The sequence below is a fragment of the Lonchura striata genome, chromosome 5 (assembly GCF_046129695.1).
Source record: "Lonchura striata isolate bLonStr1 chromosome 5, bLonStr1.mat, whole genome shotgun sequence".
In the NCBI taxonomy this organism is placed as follows: Eukaryota; Metazoa; Chordata; class Aves; order Passeriformes; family Estrildidae; genus Lonchura; species Lonchura striata.
In genome coordinates, this window is record NC_134607.1 from 59670852 (window position 1) to 59693443 (window position 22592).

At 41.0% G+C, this 22592-nt stretch overlaps 1 protein-coding gene across 2 annotated transcripts in view; it reads left to right on the forward strand.

Annotated features, from left to right (window-relative positions):
- Nucleotides 1–1316: 1316 nt before the first annotated feature.
- The window catches only part of NAMPT (nicotinamide phosphoribosyltransferase), a 30495-nt gene continuing 9219 nt past the window's right edge, over nt 1317–22592 (forward strand). For both annotated transcript variants that reach the window (XM_021534669.3, XM_021534670.3), the window contains exons 1-8: nt 1317–1461; nt 12668–12824; nt 14095–14198; nt 17001–17129; nt 17589–17747; nt 18090–18226; nt 20016–20241; nt 21399–21518. In XM_021534669.3, the coding sequence (XP_021390344.1) occupies nt 1402–1461; nt 12668–12824; nt 14095–14198; nt 17001–17129; nt 17589–17747; nt 18090–18226; nt 20016–20241; nt 21399–21518 (1092 nt within the window). In that variant the 5' untranslated portion in view covers nt 1317–1401. The remainder of the gene's footprint in view (nt 1462–12667; nt 12825–14094; nt 14199–17000; nt 17130–17588; nt 17748–18089; nt 18227–20015; nt 20242–21398; nt 21519–22592) is intronic.

Below are 22592 nucleotides of genomic sequence, written 5' to 3' on the forward strand. Positions count from 1 at the left end.
TTTTCTTTTTTTTTTTTTTTTTAATGCACTAGAGTAGCACTGTTAATAGTTATTTTTCCATATGCCTGATTAGCAGAGAGCGAGACAACCATCTTCCAGCTGTGGACGAGCCATGGCTGTGACAGGAACTGTATTTACTACTTGCACCAAAAGAGTGTTCTCTCGCCTCGGAACAATTCACGGACTCAAAGAACCCATCAGGCTGGAAAAGACCTTTGAGATACCAAGCCCAGCCTCTGACCGAACGCCACCGTGCCGACCAGACCGTGGCACCGAGTGCCACACCCGGTCTGTCCTCGAGCTCCTCCAGGGACGGTGACTCCACCACCTCCCTGGGCAGCCCGTTCCGATGTTTAATCCCGTTTCTGTGGAGAATCCTCCCCAGTGCCCGACCTGATCCCGCCCCGTGCAGCTCGATGCCGCGCACTTTTCCCCCATGCCCTGCGAGAAGAACTCGGCGCCCACCCGGCTACACCGCCCGTCAGGTGCCGGTGGAGAGACGAATCACCCGAGCCCCCTCTGCCTCCTCCAGTCGATAAATACCAGATTTTAAATACGGTTCGGAAACCGCAAGTATTTACTCCAATTAGAATACCGGTTAAAGTTACAATGAGTATAAAACAAAGCTTTTGGAACGCAGGTGTAACTTTATATGTAATCCCTGATCAACAGCAATTCAAGGAATGCTAGAAGTATTTTCTGTCAGAGTGTCACGTTCTTCCACGGAGGCAGCCGGTGCCGTAGGTCGGCAGCGGGGGTGGATGGAGATGTGGGTGCTCGGGAACGCCGGGAGGTCCTTTCCCGACGGGCATCAGCCCCAGGCCCCGGCAAGAGGGACCTCAGCGGCTGCCCTGAGCTCGGTCCGGCCGGGACTGGGTTACGGGAATGCGGTCGGGCTGTGCCGGCGCCACCGCCCCTTTCCCGGAGCCGCGGCCGCCGAGAACCGAAACCGCGGCCCCTCCGCGCACGCGCGCACCGCGCGCAACGCCCCCGGCCGCTCGGCCCCGCCGCCCGTTCAGCCGAGCGCGCGCCCCGGCCGCAGCCAGAGGGCGCTCGCCGCCCGCGCGGTGACGTCACCGAGCCGGCCCCGCCCCGACCCCAATGAAAGAGAACGTGCGGCGCGGGACGCTCCCAGCCCGCCCCTCCCCCTGCACCGGCCGGCGGCGGGACCAATCAGAGCCCCCGCGGCGCCCCGGCCCCGCCCCCATTCGGTGACGTCACGGAACCGCCCTCGGTGGCAGAGCGGCCCAACCAATCAGCGCCCCCGCGCGCGCCCGCCCAGGCCGCGATCCTGTGTTTCCGCCCCGCCCCCTCTCCGCGCCCCCCCCTCAAAGCGGCGGCGGTGGCGGCGGAGCCCGGTCCAGTCCGTGCGGGCGGCGGCGCCTCCCGGGGCTCGGCGACATGGAGTGCGCTGCGGCGGGAGCCGAGTTCAACATCCTCCTCGCCACCGACTCCTACAAGGTGGGCACGGATAGTCGGGCAGCAGAGGGGGGGTCACCTCTGCGGACACCGGACCCGCCGGTGCGCGCCATCCGCGGGACGCCGAGCCAGGCCGGCCCCGCCGCCACCGGCCCCCTGGCCGGGGCTGGGAGATCCCCCGGGGCGCCGGTGAGGATGCCCGGCCTCACCCGGGCGGTGCGGGGGAACGGTGCAGGCCCGGCCGGGGCTGCCCCTTTCGCCCCCGACAGCCCCGAGCCGCTCCCCGCGGGGTGCCGGGGGCCGCGCAGCCGGGGGGCAGCGGCGGGGCCAGAAAAGAAAGTGAAAGCGGGCGGGGTGGGCGCCGCCATCCCGCCGCCGCCGGGCGTGGGGGGCGGCCATGGCGGGCACGCGGCAGGCGGGGGCCGCCCGGCCCCAGCACTGGGCTGCCCGGCCCCCGCCCGGCCCCAGCACCGTGCGGCCCCGCCGGGCTGCCCGGCCCCCGCCCGGCCCCAGCACCGTGCGGCCCCGCCGGGCTGCCCGGCCCCAGCACCGTGCGGCCCCGCCGGGCTGCCCGGCCCCAGCACCGTGCGGCCCCGCCGGGCTGCCCGGCCCCCGCCCGGCCGGGGTCGCTGCCGCGGGGCTCTCGCTCCCTCCTCGTCCCTCCCGCGCCGCTCCCCTCGCGCCCGCCGCTGCCTGCGGTTGTGCGCCTCGCGGTGATGCAGCGCTCTCCGGGAGCCGGCTGGCACAAAATCCGTGTTTTCTAGCCCTGTGCTTAGCTCTCGGCTGCTGCGGTGTCCCATTCGCTAAGCAAGAGGTAGGTTCAGAGGGAAAGTCGCGCTGCCCGGCTCCCTTCGTTTCTCGGAAGCGCTGGGGCTGACAGCAGTGACAAAGTGCAGGCGCCCGGTCCGCGCTCCGAGCCGGTGCGCTCTGACCCGGCAGCTCCGGACGGGGCCCGGACCTGCCCCGCGTTCAGCCTCCAGACCCTGGGCAGAGCCGCCGTGGGACTCCCCCCGCCTGGCCGGACACGCGTGCCCGGCCTCTCCTAGGCTGGAAGGCTCACTTATTTCTTCCAGAAGCTGCATTGCAATGTCGATGAGGTTGTTGGTGGCCTAAACAAAACTACAGTAACAATTGTAAAGCATTTCTTGCGTTTTAGCTCTTTGAACGTTGGGATGCTGGGATGAGTTTCAGGGGTAAGGGTACTTCTGGATAGAGGAATTGAAAAAGCAAAAGCTATGTTGCGACCAGGACTTGTTACTGAGTAACTTCCAAAGTACAGTAGTTGCTGACTTGTGGTAATATTATTGTTGCTATTACTATTACTTTCATTATTATTATTATTATACATTACACCAAGATATAAAGAAAGTTAACAGCTATAGTTGCTATTTTTGGGAAGGAGTTTTGGAAGGTGGGGAGATGCTGATAAATCTTGGAGCAGCTCAAGCAGGGCATCCTGACGCTGCGACTGAGGGCTTGCAAAGCTGCCTCCATTTCAGGTGTAAGCTGGCTACAATGCCCTTTATGAACTAGATTTAAGTGTTTGTTATCTAACTTATTCAAATATGGAAGATGCACTTTTTTCCCTGTTTGAGACTAATCACATTAAATACTGCAGGCCTGGGTTAAAACAATATCTACTTAAAATCTAATTTGTACACTACTTTTTTTAATTCTCTGGGTGTGCTCAAGGACCGATGGTGGTGCAGCATACTGGCATGACATAAAACCAGTTTGCATCTGTTTGCTGTTTCATAGTATAGATGACTTGGTAACATTCCAGGAGTGGTAGAAATCTTAAAGAGGTCAAATAAAGGCCTGAGGTGGTATTTTCTTTTTTTTTTTTCCCAGTTTAAAACCAAATTTGGATGAGTTTTTTCTGTGGTAGCTTAAGAGCATATTGTATTATATTTAGAGCAGTTGCCCCCCTCAGTTGCTTTGTTAGGGCTATTCAAATTGTCTGTCTTTCCATATGCTTTGTTCCAAATCTTAGGAATTCCAGTGTCTCTGAACAATGCTTAAACAAGTAGCTGCTTTTATCTTGTTAGGTAACGTGAGCAAACATCATTTATCTCCTCCCTGGATGATACTGTTGTTTCCTAATCAATGAAACACACTTAGCGAGAGCACTTTCAGTAAAATTGCACTAAAATATCTGGTAGTTTGCAATGTCAAGCTTTTTACAGGAGTTATAAAACACTCTTGTTAGCAATTAAAACAATAATGAGAGTTGGTAGGAGCATTTTTTTTTTTTTTTTTTTTTGTTTAGGTGGTTCTGCTGCATCCACAACTGTAGCATCTGTTTGTGTATGCAGAACTGTCTGTACGTAACATTTAGACTGATAAAAAACATAGGTCAGCTCAGAAGTTTACATGGTGATCCAATTGCAGTAGATGCCAGTCCATACAAGCTAATGTTGGTGACAAAAATCACATAGAAATAAACACCTGTAAAGGAAAAAATACATGCAGATCATAGTCAGTGGTACAACCCTAGATTAGGCAGTTGTCAGTCAGAAAAAAGTTGTGGCATTTCAGAGTCATAGCTGTCACCATTTGTTGGTTTGAGTACTAGCTCCAGTGTCCCAGTTCTCTCGGTGCAGTTGGAAATTTGGGGTAAAAAAACAACTCATTACTGGTTTAGTGCCTATACAATTTCAGAAACAAACTACTCTGGTAGGCAGAGATTTGTCTGTTTACAGCCAGTCCAGCCTCCCTTCCTTCTACACCATTTTCCTGTCTGCATGTGCATCATAGGACATTTCCTCTTAAATAATACTGATTGCTGAATATTCAGTTTCAAAACCTTCAAAGTGTTTTTTAAAAACTGCTGAGTATCATGCTGATTGCTAGTAAAGTGAATATTTCTAGATAGGAGTAGTTCCCAGTAGGTGAATATGCACTGGTTCTAGTACCAAACTTCTATTATAGACTGGAGCTTACTTAATTGTACAAGCGCTCCAGGATTTTGAGGCTAGGTTTCAAATTATACAGTTTATCTCCAAACCCAATAACAAGATAATTTATTTTACATCGCTTAGATTCTTCTTCTTCTGTACTTTATTCCATATTCTTAAGCTTTTACAAATCCCCCAAAAGTATAATTCCTCCTGTATGCTGGGAATTATATGCCATCCCTGCAGAGTCTGGGCATGGGCATATGGTATGGGTTGTGTGCAATGTGCTGATAAATAACAGCAGTCTTTTTAATTCTTCTGATCATGGGACTCTCAAGAGATTCATCGATGCAGTGTTATCTGGAGAACCTCAATGTCTTGATGTGCACCATAGCAATGGCATTTCTATTAGTGAAGCTTTCTGCTGGTCACTTGGTATTACTGAAAAGGAGAAGTATTTGAAGTCAAAGTCTGTGTTGTTAGAAAGCTGCAAGTTGGGGGGGGTATAAGCTGGTTCTTTGAAAATCACTGTTTGTGTTGCATGATGTCTTAGTCTCGTGTCTATAGCAAGACACAATTTATATAGCTCCATCTATACAGCTATATATCCATTATACAGTACTCTATAGCAGTCTTGCCCCTCTGACAGTGGGGTTCCGTTCACTCTCTGCCCTTCCTCAGTGCCTCATTTGTCTGACATCACTGACACACTTCCTCTGCATTTTATTTCTCTTTGATTCCCAGTGCTCTGTTTAGCCTATATTTGTTTATTTCTGCACAGGCAAGAAATATGCCAGAGTATAGGTAGTCTGAAACTGTATTGAGAGGATCAGCTTGGTAGAGCTGTGTTGTTCAGTGGGAAGACAGCCGTGACTGGCACAGAGCAGGCTGGGGTTGCATGTACCATGAGGAAAGGCTATTGATTGAACCTTGTTTGCTGGGGTAATAATAGCTTATTTTGCTTTTGCCAATGAGATCTATTACTGTTGCTTGGCATGTTTTGTAATTAAGCTGATAGTTATAATAAGCTGCCATGCAATTACCTCTTAGGAGGAGCTGACTTGCTATCTAGACTGTAAATGAGATCTGTTTCTGAATTAATTTCTTTCTGGATGCTTCAAGGAAACCCAAAATGTATGTTTTAATTCTGTATGCCTTACATGTTGAACTTCTAAGTATTCGTTACTTCAGATGACTTCTTTTACTCTGAGTGGATGTAGGAGAGCACTGAGTTCTGAAGCACTTCACGTGAGTGTGTTTATTCTAGGCTCTGACAGCCTGTATATTCTTTATTTAGAAGACTAGAGGTATGTGAGGAAGAAACCTGAGTACTCTTTAGCCTGCTGGAAGTGACTAGTACTTAATGACTGCAAAATATTCTTTACAGCAACCCATATATATATTTTTTTTTCTTAATTAAAATTTTGTGGTGGGAGTGTGAGTGTGTTATCTCCTGTAATTCTGCCAGTGGAAAGCACCGGAAACGTCTGGCTCAACAGTCCTTGTAAGACACAATCTTCACGCTCTCTAGCTTCATTATCTTCCAAGTTTTGATTTGCAGTCACATGGTCCTGTTACAAACCCCAAGACACCATTGTTCGAAAGGAGCACTGCAAGTGTACAGTATTCAGACAATTTTTAAATTAATGGGAAGCAACCCTTTTAGAACCACTGCAGCTTTCATTGTTGAAAAGGTAAACATTTTTCCTTTTTCATTAAGGAATGGGAAACTTAGTGCAGCATGTGGCATGATACAGTGGAATAGTCACAAATGTGTAGACAGTAAACATAAGGCATTTTGTCATCTCTTTGGTAATAATCTTGGATGTAAAACTGCAGGCATGACTGAGGTAGAGTTAATTTTCTTCCTAGTAGCTGGTATGAGACTGTTTTGAATTTGTGCTGAAAGCAATGCTGATAATTCAGAGATATTTTTGATTTTGCTGAGTAGTGCCTGCACACAGTCAAGGCCTTTTCTGCCCCATACACCAAACCATGGGGTTGCACAAGAAGGTGGGAGGGGACGCCGACAGCTGACCCAAGGGATATTCCATACCACATGACATCACGCTTAGTGTATAAAGCTGGGGGAAGAAGGAGGAAAGGGGGGAACATTTGGAGTAGTAGCATTTGTCTTCCCCAGTAACTGCTACAGGGCTGCAGCCCTGTTTTCTGGGAATGCCTGAACACCTGCCTGCCACTGGGAAGTAATGAATTAATTTCCTATTATGCTTTGCTTAGATGCTGAGAAGTTTTGCTTTCCCTGTCTTTATCCCAGTCCATGAGTTTTTGACTTTTACCCTTCTGATTCTCTCCCCTGGTCCCACTGAGAGGAGTGACTGAGTGGCATTCAGGGCTTGGTTGCCAGTTGGGGTTAAACTACAACAAAAACCATGAAAATCTTTAGTAGTAAAGTAATCTACTCCAAAATGTTGCTGTTTTTAAGCACTGTATTTTGTCTGAGAAATTTAGAACATATTCAGTTCTAGTGCTTACACTTGACCTTGTGCTTTAAATGAATGTGGACCTGGTCATGTATAACATCTCTGCTGATAATGTGCAGCTTTCATAGGAATTCAGTGGCTTGCATGTGCTTTCCTTATTTTTCATAGTACTGACTGGTCTCTCAACTTCTTTTTTCTCACCTCTGGTCCTCTTTTTTTTCAATGCACATATAAGAAATGATGGATGAATTCAGAAATGGAGACATTAGAAGCAGTACAAGGTTAGCATTCAGTCATAACCTCTATTAGCTTATCTCTTTCATCTCATAAGAGCAGATATTTCCCAATATTCTCACTTTGGTTCTTGAACATTGTCTCAATCTCATGTATTCTAATAGAGGGCTTGGAGCCTCTCTAAGGCTTTTTTCCCCCTCCATGGTAATCTGATGCGCATATAGTCAAAATAGTAAGATTCTACGTGACGCAGATTTTTTTTTAACACACTTAAAAATGTCTTGCACTTTACCTGCTGTTGTTGGATGCCCTCTTGTTCAAATAAATTTATCATTTAACCATACTGGCTTTTTGTTTGATTTTCATTTTCTCTGTCGTGGTTGTGCATTCCTTCTGTAATTGCTTGAATGCTGCCAAAGCATTCCTGTTGAATATAACTGTTAGTCACAGTTGTGTTGGGTTTTTTCCTGAAGAGGGTCACAATGTCTTATCATTGCTGTTAATTATCTCATCTCAGTGAGGTATATCTGATAGAGCAGTCTCTTTGCTCCTGAGTCCTGGTTCATCTCCTTATTGTTGCTAATAATGTTGTTTTCCATGCAGGTTGTTGGCAAACTTTGCTTTTAGCTGCTCTGTTGGCTAAATCTCCTAAAGGTTTAGGTAAAGCAGTATTTAATCCCATGGCCTCTTTCCATAATGTTTGTAAATAATATGTAATACCACAGTTCGTGGAGGTCTTGGGGTGCTTTGCAGTAGTCTCCCTGGTGTAAATGCCAGCAGTACCACTGCACTAAAATTGTCTAACTCAGTAAGACATACTGAGGGTGAGGAACCCCCAAATATCTCCTGCAGATCAAGGCTGGTAGTACAGTGACCAAGCCTGTGCTTTGGCCCCTGGCTGCAGACCAGCAGTGTCCTGGCCAAGTGGCCCAGAGTCCAGGCCATGCTATTTCTGGTTTACCTGCCACCTGTCCCTCCGATTCTCCATGATTGTGGCTGTGTGTCACCATGGGTTTGGTGGTGCCAGGTTGTTCTGTATCCATCTAGCACTAAGGATTTTTCAAAACAGCTCTAGAAAGTTCAAATACTGTCTTACTTGAGCTGTTATCGTCTTATCACATGAGAGTTACAGTACAGGCAAACTCCTACTGGGTGAATGTTTGGGGATTTGCTATCTTCACTGTAGACAGGGCTTGGAAGCATCTTGTCTGGTGGTTCATGTTGGCATCTGACCTAGGGGGGCATCAGGAATTGCCACCAATGGAAATTTTGGCCACACCTGACTTCACACATCCCATCTGTTTTTCCCATGTTTTCAAATGGTTGAATTACATAGGCTTAAATAGCCTTTTAAAGTAAGTTTGTTGCAATGTCTTGTATAACAAGCATGTAGATTATAAGAATATTTGTATTTTTATGTCAAAAATCTTACCTAGCTTAGAAAAATGCAGTATTTATCTTGGTCATCCCTGTTTTATAATGAATATCTGTAAATTCCTTTTTCTTAAAATTTTAATGTTTGGGGTGTTTTTTTTGATAATGATCTAAATGCAATTTGTACTTCATGGTTCTTCCCTCAAAAAACTTGATTTACTTAAATAAATGTAGTCCTTGTTGGAAGTATTCTTTGTTTGGAATATACCTTTATTTGCATTACATTAAATAAGGAGCTATCACAACTGGAATAAAAGTGCTCTATTTCAGTCATAATACATAATCTTGTAGGTAGTAGTGGCAAGGCTGTTTGTCATATGTTTTATAGACAAAACCTAAACCTCAGCCTTTGAACTAAACATCAAAAGGCCTTTGAAGATACTTGGGAGAGTTGTTTTCTTGTAAGGGTCTCTTAATCCCAGTAGAGGCTTTTGTTTGCTTTTCTGTTTGTTGGTTAGGGGGCTTTTTTCTTCCTGAAGAGAAGGGCTTTCCTATTGAATTTATAGTCACTCCTACTTATCAAAAGCTCATCTTACAAGTCCTGCTTCTGTCATCCCCTAACTGAAAGCATAGTTATCAATACTGCCTTAATCTCTTAAGTCACATAAAAGTTAATGTCAAATATTGCACGTTACCTCTGGTTGTCCTTTTTACTCTCCTTTAGGATACAGAAAGATGCAAGTCCTCGTGAAACAAGATCAGACTTTTTTTGAAGCATAGTTTTCATTGTCCAAGCGTTGTGTCAGGTTTTTTCTTGTTGGTTGGTTTATTGTTTTCATTTGAATTCTTTGCGTCTTTTGTGACCTGTTCCCACTCCTAGACCTTGATTTTTTTTTTTCACACTGTGTTTTACCACCAGGTATTTCACTACATGCCAAACCTCCTGACCACCACAATGGCAGATGGGTGGAAGCCCAGAAAGAACAGCTAATACAATCAGCTGCTGTGACATTTTATGGGCAGATATTCCTGATATGTGTGGTGCTCTGTCTGAGGACTTTGGAGTAACACAGATGGCCAGATAACTCAGCAGGGGTTGTAGGTCTTGTGCTGAACTTCTTACACACCTATACAACATAGAATCAAAGAATAGTTTAGGTTTAAAGGAACCTTCAAAGGCCATCTAGTCCAGCCCCTTTGCAATGAGCAGGGACACCTTCAACTAGACCAGTTTGCTCAAAGGCGCATCCAGCTTGATCTTGAGAGTTCCCAGGGATGGGTTATCTGTCACCTCTCTGGGCAACCTGCTCCAGTGTTTCACTACCTTCATCACAAAAAATTGATTGTATCTAGTCTAAATCCACCCTCCTTTAGTTTAAAACTCCTTGTCCTGTTGCTACAGGCCCTGCTAAAAAGTGTGTCCACATCATTTTTTATAAGCCTCCTTCAAGTAACCCGTGGTTAGCAAGTGTGGTACTTTTATTGAGTAATATTTAAAAGGGTGTCTCAGCTTTGTAGGTAAAACTAACAGCTTTGTGGAATGTCAAAGAAGTGTCTTTAAAATTACAGCTGTAAGGTTTGCTCAGATGTAAGTATTTTAATTGCCAGGGATGTGTATTTTTCACCGCTTAAATAGATTTTAATGTGCGAAGAATATAATTGAATACTACATGTGTGATTTGCAAAGTTAGTTCCTTATCTCCTTCAAGTACTTACAGCAGCTTAATCAATAAAATTATATTTCTGTTAAACATGAAACTTTCATATATGTTTTAATCCCAAGAAGTAACTATCGTCTGGACACTAGCTAGTATGTTCAGGTTAAGATCTAATCTTATGTCAGAAAACATAGCTAAACCTGCGATGCAATGTTCGAGAAACTTGAGTGGGGTTTTTTTAGGTTGAAACTGTCAGCAAGTTGGTCAGGAGGAGCTGTGTCCTCAGGTATGCTATATAAAGGACAAATCTGTTAGCATTTCAGCCTGATTTCAGCTCTCAAGTTCTGGTTTGCAGCCAGAGCACTGAGTTTTGTGATCATGCTTCAAAGCAGAGCTAGAATAAATCCCTAAAAGAATGTACTTAAATGCAATAAGAAAAGGTGACACCAGCCCAGTGGGTGCAGTGTACGCCCTAAGTTAATTTGGGCTTGTAACCATTTTGACAGAGAGGAACACATAGCTGGAGGAGATGCCTTTGAACTGCCAAAATCAAATATATTTTCAAGATGTGAGCAAAAGATCACACAAATTTTCATTACGATATAGGTGTTGGCTTCAGTAACTTGCTCATAATTGGTAAGCTGTATAAACTTTTTAAAAGAAACCTGAGTATCCTATCTCATGCAGATAATAGTTTTCATTGCTTTGTTTGAACTGTTGTGATGACAACAGCAGCATTGCTTTGGTTTGTTCTCAAGCTTGCTGCAAGGAATTGAGATACTCATTTGGACAATTGGTCCTGGGACATTTGCTGTGTACACTTGCAGCTGCTGAGCTCTGTTTTGAGCCTTTACTCTGAAATCACAAATTCAAGTCCAGTACCAATTGTAAAACAGGACAAAATTTCTCATGACATTGCTGTAACTTATCATGGTGACACGAGTAGGAAAGGGGCGAGTTTCCACTCTCTTTACAGTGCTTGAGCATTCTAAGGATTTGTTACAGGTTTTTTTAAAGTGCATTTATACAATTTCTTGTAAAGGGTTTGTATACATATTTGTGTGTGTGTTCATATACCCACTGGTTAGAAAGACATGTCAAATTGAGCCTATTTTTGTCTGCTCTGTAGTAGAGAAGAGAGGATGGTGTATGTTTTATTTTGTGTAGGGATTTTTTTTTCTTTAAATGTGATGATATCATGCAGAGAGTTTTCTTTGAGCTGGCAGTGTGATGTACTTCTTGGAAGTTCTGCATTGAACTAGAAAAGGGCATGTTATAATTTATGAAGCGAGACATTTATTAATAGCTTGAACTAACTCTAAAAGCCAGGTTTTGTCTTTGGGTCTAACATTGCTACTCTTAGGCATTTTGCTTTTGAGTGGCTGTGGAATTGTAACAGAATAGGTTTGTGCTCCATTAAATGCTTGTGGTGCCATGCTTTGTCTGAAGTCAGGGCAGAAAACGTGTAATGACAAGCTTGGATTTTATTTGATTGGCCTTGTAAACCTCATACAAGCAAAGACAATAGAATGATCTTTAAATTGATCTTTCTTGTGGCATTGGAAACACAACCATAACAGCATTGTGCTGGTATAGGAGAACCAAAAAATTCAGTTGAATAGTTCATTGTCCAAACTGAGTGACATACTAATTTTAAATTACATTTGAGAGGAGAAGGAAAACTGTCATTTTGAAATTCTTTAAAGCACACTTTTAGGACTAAAGGTAGGGCAACCTTCAAATATTTTTTCTTTGAGAATGTTGGAGATAGTTTTACCACTTCTCCCTTCTTCTCCTGAATTTTTAAACCTATCCCTTTTCTAATTCCTTGTGGTATTAGAAACAAATTTTTAAGGCTATTTGGAGTAAGTAACGGCAAGAAACGTATAATGAATTTATACTCTAACCTGTAAATATGGGAGTTTGAAAAAAATTTAGACATGAGTTTCCAACCATTTGAATTTTGTTCTGATGTACATTATTTTCTCAGCTGTAGGAACAGTTTTTCCTTATGGAATGTATAGACTTGTTCACAGACTTCTCATCATAATTTAAGAAAACTTGGATACCTTCAACTTCAGGAATACTTTACTTTGATTTGTGTATTCGGTAATTTAAACATTCATAGTGCAAAGTTTCTGGCATTATGTATTCTTTTTGTTTAATATGGAATTAAGGATTTTGCCTGGAGTTGGCTTTTTACACATTAGGAGATGACATTTTGCAGGTTTAAGGTTTTAAGTGTGTAGAATGTACTTGTTTCAAATGCTGCTATTACTCAAAGTGAATTTGTGAATAAACAGACCTGGCACATTGGTGTTCAGTACTACTCCTGAAATCCTAGCCAATCTCTTTCCCAGTTAATCAAAGCCAAGGCATCAGGGGAGGGGGAATTTAAACTTGAGAGAGAAGACTTGACAAAGAAGCAAGGAATAACAAAGGGAAGAGAGTCTTTTAAACTGAAAATTGAAGGAGGTTAAAAACCTGGAAATTCTGTAAATAATTGTGTAGAATGTGAATGGATAAATAATCACAGTCCAGAAGAGCTGAGAGTTACTTTTAAGCTTTAATGTAAAAATATGATTTCTCTTGTGCTTTGTAGTGATGTTTTGAGTTCTTACTGAAGCTTTTCTTGATGTAGGTTACACACTACAAGCAATATCCACCTAACACAAGCAAAGTATATTCCTACTTTGAATGTCGTGAAAAGAAGACTGAAAATTCCAAATTAAAGAAAGTGAAATATGAAGAAACAGTTTTTTATGGCTTGCAGTACATTCTGAATAAATATTTAAAAGGTAACTCTCTCAAATTCTACTAAAACCTTTTCTCTAATTAAATATCTATTTTTTTTCCTCAAGCTGGTATTCTTATAGTTGAAACAATTGCGGGTTATCCTGATACCCCACAAGTAGTGGCATGCATAATATCTTATTTATGTGATTGTGCAAAAAAGTTGTCCACCCTCATAAAATGGTATTAACTTCTTAATCCAGACACCTCTCTACTATCTTTATGCCAATGGTGTATTAAAAATTAAAAGGTGTTTATGTCGCAACTTCAGTGGGCAAAATTGCAACCAATGGAAAGAGACCAAGCTGTGCACAGAGTCACAAGCAGATAGAAGATTTGATGGAAAATACATTTTGCATTTTCAGCATTAACTTCAGTTTTGCATTTGTTGGTTTGTTTACTGTGTGAACCAATAATGGTTTTAAATTTCCTTAAATTAAATTTTAATTTTCCTTAAATTTTGGGTGGTCCTCAGCTTAGATCATTGAGTATGGCAGCTGTGGTTTTATACTGATAATTTTAAGAGTAACATCTGGAAATTTCTTGCTGCTGTTTAAGATCTTTTTTGCTTTCTTGCCTTGTGTACAAATATCACATGTTCTGACCTGAGTGCGTGTTGCCTTCTGCCAAGCTTTAAAGGAAAACTTTATTCATATGTCTTACATATTTTTGTCTTGATCCAATAAACATCTCTGCCAATTCCACCAAAGATTGAAATTCCATTATAACCAAAACACATTATAATTTTGTTTCTTTTGTCTTTAGCAGTCTGAGGGAGGTTCTCTAAGGTAGATGACTGGCCCAACAGCAGTAGCATGCTTATTCAAATAATGTGGTTAGTCTATCACAAGTGGCCAGTCAAAGGTTGGTTGCAAAGTCTCTCCATGGGGATTCTCCCTGGAATGGCACAGCTTAACCCTTGTGCTAGATATGTCATTGCTGCATGTACCAACTTGCACAATCAACACATTCCTCTGTGAAAAACGCTGCTGTTAAACCTCTTGACTGTTTTTTGACCATCATAAAAGAGTAATAATCTCAAAATTTTCCTGAGTCATCTGCAAACCACAATTGTATTTTACCCTCATGGTTTCTTGAGCATTCTAATCTGTATAATAAAGTAAAGTTAGGTTTAAACATACTGCGTTTGACATTTTCTTCATATCTTTGTTGAAGGCAATGTAACTTTGCTGTGCCTGAACCTTTTTGTTATTTATTTTATCAGTTGATGAATATTGCAAGTTTCTAAGCTTTAATCTGTTTCTGAAACTCCAGGTAAAGTGGTGACCAAAGAGAAAATCAAGGAAGCCAAAGAAGTATATAGGGAGCATTTTCAAGATGATGTCTTCAATGAAAAAGGATGGAACTATATTCTAGAGGTAAAAAAAAAAAATGCAAAAATAGTTGGACATCATTGTGAACAATTTCTGAATCAACTGTAAAATAAATATGACAGTCTCTTCTTTTAATCTTCATAGCAAAGACTGGATAAATTTTAAAAGACTGGATAGCTTTTCATGTTTAGTATACAGGGAGTAGCAGCTGTCAAAGAATAATCATATAATTGTAATTCCTTAGAGAAAAGTAATTTTCATCCTTTCAGATGCCAAATGTGGCTTTGCAGGTAATAAGGATTTATGGCTGCCGTCAGCCAGCTCCTGTGAGTGAGTGTGGGCTTGTTGGCAGGCTGTGATACAGCACTCAGTGGTTGCCTGCATCATTTATATTTCTTTCTCTAACTAATCATTGCAGTGTTTACTCTAATGCAGAAAGCATTGCAACTTCTTGGGTATATAAATAGTTCCAGAAAATACACGTTTTGTCCAGTTGTGTTGTAAATTTTTCAGAGATATGAATATTGAATTTTATTATAAAATACAAGGCTTGAGCACTTCTGACACACAAAACATTTTGAGTCTTTTCATAGTTATCCCTTCCTCCTTTTGTTTAAAAAAGTGCTGGGCTTCAGGTAATTACAAACATCTCTTCTCTGTAAAAGCAGGAGATTCAGACTAATAGCATTCATCAGAGCTGTACTAATCTCTGCAGATTAATTAAATGCTTTGTTTCATTGTGGGTTTTGGTGAGGGAATATTTTTGGCATTTGAAAGCCCCTTTTTTAGCCCTTTGCATTTATATATCCCTGGATACCCTACTTGTCTGTACTTTTATGGTGGCATCTGTTTGTTAATGTATCTGGATGTCATCCTGCCACACACTGGACCATAGGTGTGCAAGAGGAGGTGACTTTCAGCTGAATGTTGCAAATGAGAGCAAGGTAAATAAACCCACAGTTTTCTAAGAGAGAGTTATGGAGAGGTTTGTAGAGGACTTGCATCCAGTTCAAGTAACTACAAATGTGAATTCAATCCATATTTGTGTTTAAGCTACATTAGGCACTGTGAACTGCTTTTATGTATGTTAAAGTAAGCTTGATCCCTCTTTGGGTAAACGGAATTAATACACTTTTAATGTTGCATGTCTGTCCTCACTGAGTTGTAATGTGGCTTAACTAAGTCCATTCAGCTTTTGGTCTAGTCAAAATAAGCATTCCTGCATATCCTCTATGTATGTCTATTCCATTGTCAGGTTTTCATATTAAAAATGTGTGTGTGTGTATTTATATATATATAAAAACCCAAACATGACTTTCATGTCCTGATCTCATATGCTGGTGGCTCTCAAATTGGAAGTGTATGTACTCTTGGAGTCTTTGTGTGCCCTTTATGCCCAGAGTCCCTGCTTCTGCTGCCTGAATTCCAGTGTCTGTTCACACACCTGCCACTGTTTCTCCCTAGCTCAGTTGCCTCAGGTGTGGTAGGTAAAGTGGAGGGGTGCAGTGGCTGTGTGAGTGAAGTGCCAGGATGAATTTGAAATGTATACCATATCAGTTTGTAATGAGCATAAATGAATGGGTAAATACTGATAGTGTGAATTGCTAGAAGAAAGAAAAGGATTTCCTGGAGAGCAGTGAGCTGGTATAAAGGCTGGAAGTTGGCAGGAGTTGCTGATGAGTGATAGAGATGGAAGTCCTGAATTGTACAAGTCAAGTCTATCCAACATTTTTGCATAGTGCTATAATACAGAGCCATGGCATGATCATATCACTTTTTTCCATGGGCAAAATCACCAACAGCAACTTTGAAATCTGTTTGGTCTTTTTCTCACTTAACTGTACTTTCACCTTTATTGAATCATGAATAAATTATTTTGAGCCTCTTTGAAGGCTTTGTTGTCTTTTGTTAATCCATGTATCTCCAAATCTAACAACTAGACCCTGTGTGGTATATAAACACAGTTTGCTTCAGGTTATTACATTTTTGAATAGACTTTTAAACTGTAAGGTTGAAGAGATTTCTGATGTCTGTTGAGTACTGGAGAATTATGTTTTGATGCTGCTTATGAATCTCTAATTTCTCTGAATTAATGCAGTTTTTGTTGCCTATAACAGGATATCTCATTGAAAGCTTTCTGTCAAAATATATTGCCATCCAAAACATTTTCAGTATTGCCAATACAGCTTGCAGAGCTCTTTCAGAAAGTTATAATTAGTCTTCTAGACTTGCTATTTGCAGGTTACTCTGTTTCAAAAGGCATATTTTACACAATATTTAGTCCTTTGGGGATAAAAGACTGACAAAAGAGTGACATTCCAATGTAAGACTTCATGTTTAAGAAGCTTAAGTAATTGAGATGAAAATATTCTCTAAAATAGTTATTAAATGGATCCTGCTGTAATAAATGAACAAAGCACACATTCATACTAAGCAAAACTAGTGGATTTTTTAAAAAAATCTGGATAGTAGCTAAACCTTTTCTACCTTACTGCATGTGAAAGCATTGAAGAAAATGAGTAGAAAATATTTCTCGTTTTGTGGGTAGAATTTAGGTATTTTTATAGAATGCTTAAGCTTTTCTAGTTCTATTTGCCCGAGGAATACAACTGATAACCATAATTTGTTTTGATAAAGAGACTGGTTTTTAAATTATGGGATTTGTGTCCTTTTTTGATAAATACGGATTTTTTTCATTTATTTGGACTGGTGGGTTTATTTTTACAGTTGGAAGAAATTAAAAAGAAGGCTTTTATCTACTCATAGCCTTTTATCCATTGCAGTTAAATAAGAGCTGTTGGTCCTAATCTTTCCTGGTGTCTAACAACATTACTGTTTCTTACACAGAAATATGATGGCCATCTTCCCATAGAAATAAAGGCTGTTCCCGAGGGCTCTGTAATTCCCAGAGGAAATGTTCTTTTCACAGTAGAAAACACAGATCCAGAGTGCTACTGGCTCACAAATTGGATTGAGGTAAGTTTTGGAAATTTAACATGTTTTTTCTAAGTAAATATTAATGCACTTAAATTAAAGGGTGAATCCTGTATTGCTTTACAGGAAATCTCTGGCAGCTTTCATTTTCTGATTTAATTCTTTTCTGTAGTTGTCTTACACAGACCTTTTTCCCTCACCTGGCAAGGGATCATAATAGTTGTACAGGAAATTCACAGCAGTACTTTTATCCATCAAAAAGGAGGATGGGGGAAACTGTGTGTCAGTAGTTTGCTAGTGATAACTCCTGAGAAGGTCAATACCTTGCCTACCTTATAAAAACTAATTACTTAAACCCTAAAGCAAACTGTTGGAGGCATCAGTACTTTCTGAACAGGGAATGAAAATAAATAGACCTTTTTATGCTTGATTAAATGCCAAGTGGGCATTGTCAAGCTCTAAACAAATATGCACTTAATATTATGATGGATTTTGTTTTAGACTATTCTTGTGCAGTCATGGTACCCAATCACAGTGGCTACAAACTCTAGAGAGCAGAAAAAGATTTTGGCCAAATATTTGCTGGAGACTTCCGGCAGCTTGGAAGGACTGGAATATAAACTGCATGACTTTGGCTACAGAGGAGTTTCTTCACAAGAGGTAAAACTGCTTAACAGTTTCAAAAGTCTGATTGTTTCTAATTATGAAAAGCTGTAAATGTGTCTGTTAACCTCTGTAGCCCTGTTGAGCTCTGAAATTGTGAATGCACAGAGCACTGTGTTTGGTCTAAGTGTGGAGGGGAAGGTCTGGCATGGGGGTGGGTACAATGTCTGAACTGTGACCACTGGACTGGGAGAAGTTTTCTGTCTTCCCAGTGTAAGTGAATGAAGAGAATATTGGTGAAGTGGGAATTGAGTCAGTCTTGATGTTATAAACAAGTGTTAGGTGGTGACTGGAGGCTTCTGTATTTGGCATGGAAACTGAAAGTTGCATCTTCTTCAGACTGCAGGAATAGGAGCTTCAGCTCACTTGGTGAACTTCAAAGGAACAGACACCGTAGCAGGAATTGCATTAATTAAAAAGTACTATGGTACGAAAGATCCAGTTCCAGGATATTCTGTTCCAGCTGCTGAACACAGGTAAGATATTAGTCTAAGCCTTTCTAAGAGTAGCTTAACAAATTACCCATCTTTGTATCCAGAAATATACAATACAGTATTTGCCATAACTGATCCAGCTGTTGAAGCTGCAGTTCTGTACTGATGCCCCTATATGGTCTAGGGGCACATATGTAGCATGATTTTTCTTAGCTAATAAATATATTTTAAATGTTTTTAACTCTAACCTTCTTACCAGTGAATAAGCTTGAAGGTTTATAGTCTATAGATATTGAGGATTCACATTATGAACTTCAAATTTTGTTTTAAATATAAAGTCATAAATTGATAAGCTGTGAGTTGCAGTTCTGGACTCTCATTGTTCGTGTTCTCCCTCCAAAAGAGACAGTTGTTCTCAAGCTTCCCATCAGTATAACTAGTAATGGTAGATCCTTGTAGTATCACTAAGAGTGGTGAATTAGTTTTTAAGAATAAGGAAACTGATCTCAAACATTTGAGAGAGAGAGCTCTTAACTTTTTTTCAAATCCATATCCTGTACAAGGTTGGGAGTGAATGCAAATCCTTGAATTTCAGTTGCATGTCTACACACAGAAATGAGAATCTTAAACAAGCTTGGTTGTGTGTTTCATATTGAGCATGAAACTCAATTAAATATTTACTATTGGTTTTTAAATAGTTATTATTCACTCTAGAATTGCAAGACAGATATTGGAAGGGTTTACATGACTAGCCCTTGTAGGGTAGTGGTCATTGTTAAAGGAGCACTGCTTCATGGAACTTCTGTACCATTGCTGCAGTGCCACTCTAGAACTCCTGCTTGATCAATAGATGTGATAGTTTTTGTCTGAAACTTCTGATTACCAAAATTACTATAAAATTTTTTGTAATGAAAGCAAAAGGAAACACGTGGAGTCAAGATCAAGTGTCTTTAACACAGCATATTAAAGTGCTGGCATTAGAGAAGAGAGCTTAAACTGCCCTACCTAAAGTTTGCACAACCAAATGCAGACTGCAGTCACTCTTTCCAAATTAATACACAAAAAGGGTCTCATACAAGAGACCCACATTTTTACAGAATTGTTTTACTGTTCCACAACCTCCAATATGAGGCGGTGTTGTGAGCACGGTGCTTTCTCCTGGCATGTCAGCAGGCTCTTCTGAGACTGCACCAAGCTCTGTGAAATAAAGTTTGTTAGTCTCCCTGCTACCATGATCTGGGACTTGGAGTTTTAAGGTAAAAATTCAATGCCCACTGACTCTCGTGTTGTGCATGCAAGCACGTTTAGGTCTTTGTACACAAGTTATTAAAGTCATTTAATGTCAGCTGGTCTGAGCAGCTCCTGCAGATCAACTGCATTCAGTAACATACTACTGTTCTCAGCAGCTCTGGTTTACGTGCTTGCCTGTGGCCTTGTACCAACGGTGATGTTCTGAGCTTTCTCTGGAGGACTGTTTGTATAAGTGAGAATATTAATTTTATATCGCTATTAAAAAAGAAAATAAATTCTGTTTTCGTCTTTAGGTGTTTCTAACACGTGGTGAGGTGCTTCATTCTCAAATTTCCATTTTGTAGCAAGAAGCTGTCAGAGCAGATGTTCTATCCTTGCATCTATAATTCCCTGTCTGAATTAAGTCTGTTTATTTAATATATAGTGTATTTATAATCCGTGCAACACAGAGCTGATAAGCACATAGTTTCTGTTGTCATGTAATCATACTGCTTATCATTGTCTTGAACTATTGCTGGTAGGAAATACAGAATGACATGTAAATGCAATTCTAATACAAATTTTTCAATTGCCTTTGCAGTACCATAACAGCTTGGGGGAAGGATCATGAAAAAGATGCTTTTGAACACATAGTAACACAGTTTTCTTCAGTGCCTGTATCTGTGGTTAGTGACAGCTACGACATTTACAATGCTTGTGAAAAAATATGGGGTGATGACCTAAGGCATATAATTGAAGCCCGAAGTCCAGAGGCACCACTTATTATTAGACCAGATTCTGGGAATCCCCTTGACACTGTTCTAAAGGTAATTCTTTCTTGAAGCCATTTGTATACAAGATTGGGAGGGCAATGGCTTGTTTTGTAATGACTGGCTAGCAAACATATAAGGCTCTAAATTTGTATGTGTTGTATATACTTGATGCTGGCTAATGTGGACCTATGAAAAATGTAAATGTTTGCTTCACCTCAGTATATATATGGAACTCTTTTGCTCTCCAAATAGTTTCATATTTTTCATCAATCCCATTCCTGTATATGGTTCTTGAAGCTCTTACAAGTTACCAGTTTTGCTGATGTGATGATGTTGGAATGCTTTTATAAAGAGAAACCTTTGTCGCTTAACAAATGCAATGGGAAACCACTTGAGTGCTAGTGAATGCCAGGCCAAGAACAATTCTTACTACTAAGTTTAGGTATCTTGGCATCCCCTGTTAATGCAATGCACTGTTTTGTGCTACAAATAGCCCTCTTCTCTCTTTTATAAGATGTGCATTTAAGTCAGTGACACTGACTCCACATTGAAAAATGCTTCTTGCCTTATTGCTCTTTAGAAAGCATAATGATTGCATCAGTTTAATAATAAAAGCTGTTGATACCTCTGAATTTGAGTAACTGTCAGCACTGTCCAAGTAAGAAGGTAGGGGCAATGTTAGTTTCATTGGTACTCTATCAAATTAGATCTATACAGAGTTAACTTTTTTCCTTTGGGATAAGTGGCATATCACAAATAGTAACTCTAAATGATCTTTATTAGAGCTGATAAGAAAATCTCCTAGCTGAAATGTTTCAATTAAGTATTTGTGGCTTACAAATTGTAAAAACCGAAAGCCTCATCCACCATCTTAAGGGAGGTCAAAAGAAGAGTAGGATCTTCAGCTGACATATTTAATACCAAAAAGTCACAGCAAGCAAAGAGAGAGGGTGGAAGCATGGTTCTCATTAGCTCTTGGGTGCAAGTTCTTAAAGATCATATTGTCTATGACTGCTTTAAGGGCTTTCACCACAATGGCTTGGCTTTTTTTTTGTGTGTGTGTGGATAGATTTAGAGCATGTTTATGTGGGTATATTTATGGATTTATTTTAATTTTTTTAGAAAAAGCATTACTCAAGTGTGGAAATTGTTTCTTTATTGGAATGGCAGGTTTTTATTTTCATTTTGAACTATCTTTCCCTTTTCAATAGGTCTTGGAGATCTTGGGGAAGAGGTTTCCTATTACAGAGAATTCAAAAGGCTATAAGTTGTTGCCACCGTATCTCAGAGTTATTCAAGGGGATGGTGTGGATATCAACACGTTGCAAGAGGTAGGAGATCCTGTTTGTGTGTCAGGTTGACACTGACGAGGTTGATATTTAATCTGGACTCTGTTACAACTAGTCAAATGTTGCAGCAGAGACTGCTGACCCCACCCCTGCCCTTCATTCCAGACACTGGCAGTGATATCATAATGCATAAAACAAATTCATTAAAACTCCACAGGAAATTATTAAGATGCATAAAAAAACCCTAAAAGGCATTTTCTAATCCCCCTGTTGTAAGCTTTTTCTTTCCACTGTCTCCCCTTTTGTTTGCTTTCATCATGCTTGTCAAGTCTCATTGAGATCAAATCTGGCAGTGTTTGGTCCTTTCATTGATGTCTAAGGCACACTGCATGATCACTGTGCACCAGCAGTAGTAGTAATTAACTGGCTGGGCTCATTAGTTATGCACCATCTGAAATCTGCTTGTCCTCACATATTGAAGGTATAGCTTTGAAGGAGACTTTTTAAAACCTAGTGTAAGGAAAGCAAGTCCCTTGATGGAGTAGTGGACTAAGGATTAGTTGAAAAGCCAGAAAATATGTGTAATAGATTAGGCTATAGTCTGAGTCAAAATTGCAATTCTAGCAAGTCATAAATTATTTAGTAAATTCTGCATGCTTGAAATAAGTAATAAATTCACCGTTGTCTAGAGGTAGATACTAGGTAATGCAATATGACTAAAGAGGTATGGACTGCAGTAACTATAGAGGACAAAGGGCATGGAAGAGGACTTGACTTGGTCTGGTTTGTCCTGAATCTTTAATCTTGATCTGTATTAGAGTTCAAAACCAGAAATAAGTTGGATAAAGATTAATTTTATTTAAATTTATTGACACTTGTCTTAGCTTTCTAGACGGACACATCCTTAGGTTCCTCTCAACAAAGCTGACTTTTGCTGCTTCTGAAAATTATGAGCAAGGGAGGTATCAGTTTTGGGTTTTAGTTAGTCTGAAGCCACATGCATGTCTGATGTGGGCACATAATGTGAAGCTCAGTGACAGAACTCAGATTTGTCACTCAGATCCTTAGAGAGCAGTTAATACTGAGATTGTAATCTGATAGACTTAACTGTAGTGC